This window comes from Propithecus coquereli, unplaced genomic scaffold (assembly GCF_000956105.1).
Source record: "Propithecus coquereli isolate 6110/MARCELLA unplaced genomic scaffold, Pcoq_1.0 Scaffold714, whole genome shotgun sequence".
Taxonomy (NCBI): Eukaryota; Metazoa; Chordata; class Mammalia; order Primates; family Indriidae; genus Propithecus; species Propithecus coquereli.
The window spans coordinates 29,432-38,170 of NW_012153219.1; the positions used below are offsets into that span (position 1 = coordinate 29,432).

Genomic DNA, 8,739 nt, shown 5'->3' on the forward strand with positions numbered 1-8,739 from the left:
GATCACTGATATGCCTTAGAACTACCCAAATGAATTACATTGAGGGCAGTCAAATAAAATAGATCACCTCACCACAGTCACTGCATAGAAAGTGGTTAAGTTTGACATAAGACATGTTGGATGTTATGAAAGCAAATATTGTACTGAATTTATTCTCTCAGGAAAAAATAAATTACTTTGGTGAAAATATTTGGTTTCATTTTTCTACATTTGTATTAGTTTCTAACCTTAAGAGTCATTCATGTCAGAAAATCAATCAAATTTCATTTAACTGATGAGAACTTATGCTGTTTTAAATTTCACTATTAACACATAAGTAATAATGTTGGTAGATAATTCGATGCCATTCAGATATCCTTGGATCTATCCTGACCTCCTTCAAAGATGAAACTTTTGCTTTGCCTTTATGCTAATCCAAGCAAACCAGAATAAAATTAAATACCAGTCCATTAACAAAAAACAAACACTTATAAAAAGAAGATGAATTAATACCTTTTGCAACAATCTGGATGGAACTGCAGACCATTCTCCTAAGTGAAGTATCTCAAGAATAGAAAAACAAACACCACATATATTCACTATTAAATTGGAAGTAACTGATGAGCACACATGTGCACAGAGGGAAGTAAAACTCAGTGGAAATTAACCAGAGGGAAGGTTGGAGTGGAAGGGCAAAAACCTACCTAATGGGTACAATGAACACTATTTGGGTGATGAGCACACCTACAGCCGAGACTCAAGCATTACAAAAGCAATCCATGTAACCTAAAACATTTGTACCCCCTTAATATTTTGAAATTAAAAAAAAAACACTTAAAAAATTCTCTGAAATTTTGTTAATCACATGTAACCAGTAGATTATTTTTAAATTAGTTGGTTGTCCCTTTCAATAGTATACCTATGGAACCACCTAATGGATGGTTCTTATGTACTGTACTTCTGAATTACAGCCTATGAAAACATAAAATTACCACAAAGTTTGCAACGAAACTGGTAAAACTGATGCTTCTGTTTCTAATCCAAAAGAATTTGACATACTCATTTGTCTTTTTTAATGGAGAAAGCAATTCACAGGAAGGTACTTGAAAATTACCTTGAATTATTATATCAGTATCCTTCCCACTTCAATAATCTGCTACTACACAGTTTTAGAGGGTGGGGAATTACTGTTGTGACTAAAATCCCAAATTTAGCCTAAAACTCAATCTTACCACAGAAGATATGGTTGTTAAAATTTGCCCATTGCAATATTGAACATTTTAGACCCACAGCATTTATTAGTACCTAAGTTAAGTGGATAACCTTACTCAAAGCTTAATGAGATGATCCTTTTTTTCTGTTTAAGCATCAGTTTGAGTATATACTTAACTGTGATATATATAATAGAGTCCCAGAAGAAAAAATCTACTACTAACAAATTGAAACAAGTACTCTTCAGGGGTCCATGGATCTAATCTGACTCCTTCAGAGACAAAAATCAAAGTGAGGACAGACCAAAATCCCAAAATAAGGGTTACTAAGTTAAAATAGGCTCTATCAAATTCCATAGCCACAACCTATTGCTACCACCACATAAAGGACTAAGATTCCAATAGTACTTCAAAGGACTTCCAAAGCAAATTGACTGATGTTCCAAAAAACATAATCTTTCTGATCTAATCCCTACTTCACAGAAAGGAAAACTGAGAGAATTTATGGATTCCAGGAAGACGTTCCACTGTGGAACACAGGTTATAGGGCTAAGGCCAGGCGCGATGGCTCACTCCTGTAATCCTAGCACTCTGGAAGGCCGAGGCGGGCGGATCGTTTGAGCTCAGGAGTTCGAGACCAGCCTGAGCAAGAGTGAGACCCCCGTCTCTACTATAAATAGAGAGAAATTAGCTGAACAACTAAAAATAGAAAAAATTAGCCGGGCACGGTGGTGCGTGCCTGTAGTCCCAGCTACCTGGGAGGCTGAGGCAGGAGGATTGCTTGAGCCCAGGAGTTTGAGGTTGCTGTGAGCTAGGCTGACGCCACAGCACTCTAGTCCAGGCAACAGAGTGAGACTCTGTCTCAAAACAAAAAGACAAAAAACAAAACAAAAAAAAAAAAACAGTAGGTTATAGGGCTAATCAAAACAAAGCATGAAATAAAAATCAACACATTCCTAAGTGACTATTCACACAGATTTCATTTCCATGAGTAGCTTGAAGGAATCAAAATAAGTCAGAAGACAGTGATTTAAATAAAATTTATTTTTTAAAAGGTGGTTATTTTTTTATTTTTGCAATGCCACGGTTAGAGGAATATATGAAGAGGTAACACATCTCCTTTTCCTTAACCATGCTCTTTTTTACCTTTTGCACAAAGGTAAAAGTTTCTGTTAATCTCATAGTTAGTTAATGGTATAAAACAGAGGTTGGCAAACTTTTCCTCCAAAGGGCCAGATAATAAATATTTTAGGTTTTACAGACCATATATGTTCTCTGTAACATATATTTTTTTATAACCCATTAAAAATATAAAAATCATTTTTAGTTTGCACCATACAAAAGCAGACTGGGCCAAATGTGGCCCATGGGCAGTAGTTTGCCAACCACTGGTATAAAATATCTCCTTTCTGTCTTGTCACAGAAATTGCTCCCTTTAGGATTCTAGACAGTCTGCTGCCTGAAGCAGAACAGGACCTTATTTATAATCAAATGTGGCTTGTGACAAGAATAGAAATGGAGAATTTCTGCTCACTTTTGACTCTCCCAAGCAATTTTTCCATTCACTCATTCAATAAATTTGTTGAGCACCTACTATGTACACTCTTAAACATCTTTGTGATAGCAGAGATTTCCAGTGTTTCTTCCTTAAAATGGCAATTCCTCCAGATTCTCTAAACCAGGAGTTATCACTTCTTAATACTCATGTTTTAGGGAAAATCAGTATTAAAATCTCTACTAGCACTCAAGAGGATTCATGATCATAAAAAAATGAATCTAGCTAACAATGATATCCTTGCATTGCATCCAATGATACATCCTTAAAGCAATAGCCTAGATGAGGAAAAATATGTAACTATCTCTATTTAAAGATACTTCTTTTCCTCCCATGGGCTGAAACTTTTTTAAAAAAACATTCTCAGATCCAGAACATCCCCCAAATAATTTCTTCCCATTTTCCTAGTTTGCGGCCATGTAACATTAAATCTGGATCCAGATAGGGCTCTTCATTAGCTATTTCAGCCATAAAACAATACTACATTTAAGAGTGAATACTGCCTCCAAAGCAATGTACACTCCCACATTTCATCTCAGGGAAGGAGTGATCATGTTTCTGCTCCTTCAGGATGAAAACTGTAACTGTTAGCCTGAATCCTCCTGCTATTTATCAAAGGTGAGGGAAGACTTTAATAAAATGGCCAAAGGAGCACAGGACTTCAGTAATAAAATATAAAGGTTGCCCCCATTCCAGATCTTTGGTACAGACATCAACTATAATAATCTGATTGCTCACACCACCAAAACATGGCACATTTTATAATTAAAACTGATTGTGATTTTCCTTCTGACCATGTAAACAAAAGGGGAAATGCCTTGGGAAACCACTTTGCAATGTTCTCTCATTTGTCTTAAATACACATTTGTACAACCAGTTGCCGTGTGATGAAGTTCATGGTGGGGGAAAGAATAAAGTTGGCCAAGGTTATCGCTTTCGCTCCCCTCTCTGTGTCCTTTTCTTTTCCTTTTCCTTGCGCTCTTGTTTGGCTAGTTTGTCTCTCTCCCTCTGCAGCTTGTCCTGTTCCTTCTTCCTTTGGGACTCATCCCGAAGCGAGTCCCGCTCCAGTTTTCGGGCATTGAGGACATCTTCCACATTGGTGTTTCGGAACAGAGCTACAGGTGAGTTAAGAAAATCATTAGGGTACAAGTCACACAGATCACAACTACTGCTCTCTCTCCTCATTCTCGCTGTCTTCTCTCCACATGCTGAGTCCTAAATGGTCTCTACCTATTCCTAGTCTTTAAAAATAAATCCTTATCTTTATCTTTGGTCTAATGGGAAATCCTACAGCTACCATTACAAAAATTTTAAAATGTCCCTTGGAATAAAAATCTCATTCAGACTTATCTAAATCTGAATTTTAAAATGTTTTATCAAAATGAAATTTCACCCTAGAATAAGCACTTATATCATTCAATGGCAGAATATTGTTGGAAAATCTAGGCTAGTTTTAGTGAATAGAGTATTAATGTAACTGTCTAAATGTTTATGTATTTGGCACTATTAAAATGCTTGAAGAGTTAAAATAAGGTGTTTAATCTTACTAAACTTTATCAATTTACTTTTTTCCCTAGTACTAAAGCTTAAGTGAAAACCATGTTCTAATAATCATAAACACTGACTTTATAGGTGATAGGAAGAGTTTAACATCATTAAAAATACCTAGCCAAAAACTTTACCCCTCATTTCTTATGACTTTAAGAATATTATAAAACCTGTTAATACCAGACAAGGTCCTCTCTACTCTTCAAATAAGACTTTTCTACTTCACTGCTTTAAAATAAATGAGTCTCCCTTTTCAGAGAGCTCCCTTTCTCTGATAATCCACCACCATACTCCTCACCTTTAAGGTGGATTTCTAAATCTGCCTACTCTAGGAAGCATCTCATAAATTACTCTGTTGGTAGGGACCTTCCTCAGCACATATGTCTCAACATGTCCATATTTTAAGCTTAAAATGTTTGGCGTTTGTGTTCTCTTTCCGACAAATTATAAGGTTTTTGAGGACAAAGACAAAATTTCAATATTGTTTTAATTGTTTCCATAGCTCTGGCAACCCAGAGCTACACACAGGGAGTATAGATTCTTATTTTACCTTAGAAATCCCTCTTCCAAGCGAATCTCTTTATAATACTTGTTAACTAGTTTTCTCTGCAGAAAGTTCTTACTAAATTGACTATCTAGGGCTGTCCTAGGAATGGAGCTCCCAGTGCTGGCATGACATGAGTTCCTAGAAATAAAGGGAGCCCCCAGCAATGACAGCAAAATACAAACTGACCCTCAAGAGGATTCTGTGGAGAAACACATGGGGATGGACACAGAAGGATACATTTGTCAGAACCAATGTTCATTGTGGTGGCACCTGAATCATCCTTCTCATCTGCTTCAGTGAGTGATGTTAAGGAAGTTGTATGGAAAACAAGGTTGGCACATTCCGGCCTAACATTAGGAAACATGCCATAGACTGGTGGGTAGGAAAAGCACACTGAACGGAGGGAGAACACTGTTAGGGATGTGACGATAAACCCAGGAGATTCATCTTTGGAAATCTCAACTTAGGGAAGATTGTTCAGAGCTTCTGTAAAATCCTTTTCTTGGAGGCTGAAAAGAAACTTAGGTTGGTCTGGGTGGATTGTCACATGACCTGGAAGCCAGGGGATGGCGAGATGACCACTAAAACAGAGGTTCCCAAGTGTGGTTCCCAGAACCCCCTGGGAATTTGTTAGGAATGCACATTCTTGGGCCCTACCCCAAACCTACTAAATCAGAAACTCTGGAGGGTAAAGCCCAGCAATCTGTTTTAACAAGTCCTCCAGGAGAACCACTACCTTAAAAGTTCTTTTCCAGCCCAAGAACTGAAATTTTGTTATTTGAGCCATAGCTCTGCCAACCCTGGCAAGAAAAGTCATGAGAAAAAACTAGAAGAGAAACCAGCCCCAAAGAGGCCAAGAATTCTTTTCCGAACTAGTGATTAGACAGCTGACATTTCTGGTATGACATCCACTGCATAATGTGCCACATACTTCATTCAAGTAGGCTCAGTAAGTGAAGCATTTCCTAAATAAATCTGAAATTCACAGGGAACTAACCAGCCCCTATTAGCAACACTTTCTTTTTGCACAGTTCCCACTCAAATTCCAGATTTACTCTAGTGTTGTGTGGAGGTTCAGCCTTACTTTTACCCGTATGGTCACATAAAAAAGATTCAAATGAAACTGCTCCAATTTTAGGGAATCCTTCACCCAAAAATATCCAGGTTCTAGTCCTGGTTTTGCCACTAATTCTCTGAATGCCTCTGATCACCCAATCATCTCTTAGTGCCCTAGTTTCCTTATTGGCAGGGAAAGAACATAAAGATGGATTATACATGTGATACTACACTGTATAAAAACGTGTTATACAGGCGGGGCGCAGTGGCTCACGCCTGTAATCCCAGTGCTCTGAGAGGTCGAGGCAGGGGGATCATTTGAAGCCAGAAGTTCAAGACCAGCCTGGACAACATAGGGAGACTCCATCTCTACCAAAAAAAAAAAATTAGCCAGGCACAGTGGCATGTACTTGTAGTTCCAGCTACTCAGGAGGCTGAGGTAGGAGGATTGCTTGAGCGCAGAAGTTTGAAGCTGTAGTGAGCTATGATCATGCCACTGCACACCAGCCTGGGCAACAGAGTAAGACCCTATCTGTAAAAAAAAAAAAAGAAAAGGAAAAAAAAGGGTTATACAAATATAAGAAATCACAGCTATATCTTATTTTCTGAAAGCACAATATAATTGGTCCATTAAGGTATCATTTGTTTTACACTGAAGTTTTTAGGAATATACTGATTATGTGTTGAAAAATACAAGTCTAGTATCAACGATTCAAATATCATTCCTCATACCCACTGCCACTTTGGAGGGGAAAATTGAGCTATAGAGGACTGGCAACTTCCCAAAGGTCACTGTAAACCAGCAAACATTTCTGGCTTGAGCCCCAGGGAATGGTGTCGAGACTCTGGAAAGGATATTCCTCTTCATCTGTCACATCAGCATACTGGGCCAGGAGGGCAGCTTTTCTCTGCTTCTCCTCTTCTGACACCATTCTGGGCTTCACCACGATCTGTGCCTGCTTCTCAATTAGGGTCGCAATGGCCTGTACCTCATCTGGGAGATGGTGGAAGGAAGGAACAAGAAGACTTATGAGAGAAAACAAACTCACTGAACCACTAGTCCACCCAAGCAGCACATGTACTAAAGACATTGGAATCTGCTGCCTCCTTAAAGCCCTGTAGTTCAAAGGACATGCCTCAGGGGCCAGTGAGAAAGGAAAGGAAAGGCCATGAAGGCCAGGCTTTGTATCTGTTTTCAATCAGAGAAGCCTTGATTTTACTTGTTTTATTAGGTCATTAAATATAAAATGTCCAATTTCGAATCAAAAGTTTAGTTTATTATACCTCAAACAAGAAGCAGTACAATTAATTAAAGTGTGCCTAAACTATGGACACAGCTTTGCCATCTTAACAGTGGCTTGTTCATGCCAGCAGTGATGAAGCCTGCAGAGCAAGTAGCAAAGAAGTTGCAAAAGGCATTTTCCACAGCTTGTTGAGAAATGAATGTTTTTCCTTGCAAGAAGTGGTCCAAAGCCTGGAAGAAGTGATAGTCAGCTAGTGCCAGGTCTGGGGAATACAGTAGATGTCAGAGAGTTTCCAAGTCCAACTGCCATAGCTTGAGTAGCATCGTTTGTATGACATGTGGTCAAGTGTTGTCTTACGAAAGGACTGGCCTGTCTCTATTGATCAATCTCGGCTGCTTAATCACAAGCATCCTCATCGTTTCATCCAACTGGTTGCAGTAGACATCCGCTGTAATCCATTGATCAGGTTTCATGAAGTTATAGTGGATAACATCAGCGCTGGACCCCCAAACAGACACCATTAGCTTTATTTGATGAATATTCAGTTTTGGACTGTGTTTTGGCACTTCATCTTTATCCGACCATTGGCCGAATGCTTGCGATTGTCAAAAAGAATCCACTTTTCATCACACATAACAATACCATACAGAAATGGTTCACCTTTATATCATAACAGCAAAGAAAAGGCAAGCTTCGAGATGATTTCTCTTCTGTCGCTCATTTAATACATGCGGAAACCACCTATTCAGCTTCTTTACCTTGCCAATTTGTTTCAAATGGTCCAATATTGTTGGAATAGTAATGTCAAACCTTGCTGCTAATTCACAAGTAGGTTGAGATGGATTCCCTTCCACTAGAGCTTTCAGCTCATCATTATCCACCTTGGTCTCAGGTCTCCCATGTGGCTCATTTTCAAGATTAAAATCACGAGAACAGATCTTCTCAAACCATCGACTATTGTGTGTTCCTTAGCCACATCCTTCCCACTTTGTTGATATTTCAAGCTGTCTGCACTGCATTGGTTCCACGATGGAACTCACATTTGAAAGTAACACAAATTTTTGACTTATCCATGGTTTCACAAAAATTGCTGTAAAAAAAATTTGAGAGATAATCACAAGCCAGAATGTGCATTTGAAAGACTGAGGACCTTCACAATAAAAATAAAACAAGAAGTGTCAGAAATGATATCTCTGAAATGTCAGAGATATCAATTGTCAAACTTAGTACATAAGGAAATTGGACATTTCATACTTCATAACATAATATCTATTAAATTTCTACTACTTTAAAAAAAAGGGTGGGCCAGGCTCAGTGGCTCACACCTGTAATCCTGGCACTCTGGGGGGCTGAGGTGGGAGGATCACTTGCGCTCAGGAGTCCAAGACCAGCCTGAACAAAATCGAGACCCTGTCTCTACTATTAATAAAAATAGAAAAAATTAGCTGGGCATGGTTGGCACATGCCTGTAGTCCCAACTACTTGAGAGGCTGAGGTAGGAGGATGGCTTGAACCCAAGAGTTTCAGGCTACAGTGAGCTATGCACTGTACTCTAGCTGGGGCAACAGAGAGAGATTCAGTCAAAAAAAAAAAAAAAAA

At 38.6% G+C, this 8,739-nt stretch overlaps 1 protein-coding gene across 2 annotated transcripts in view; it reads right to left on the reverse strand.

Annotated features, from left to right (window-relative positions):
• Positions 1-2,218: 2,218 nt before the first annotated feature.
• The window catches only part of CCDC43 (coiled-coil domain containing 43), a 29,578-nt gene continuing 23,057 nt past the window's right edge, over positions 2,219-8,739 (reverse strand). Inside the window, exons 3-5 of one of the 2 annotated variants that reach the window (XM_012661521.1) lie at positions 6,755-6,890; positions 5,078-5,136; positions 2,219-3,860 (exon numbers count right to left, since the gene is read on the reverse strand). In XM_012661521.1, the coding sequence (XP_012516975.1) occupies positions 3,673-3,860; positions 5,078-5,136; positions 6,755-6,890 (383 nt within the window). In that variant the 3' untranslated portion in view covers positions 2,219-3,672. Of the gene's footprint in view, positions 3,861-5,026; positions 5,137-6,754; positions 6,891-8,739 lie in introns of both variants that reach the window. The other variant, XM_012661519.1, reaches the window with a different exon arrangement.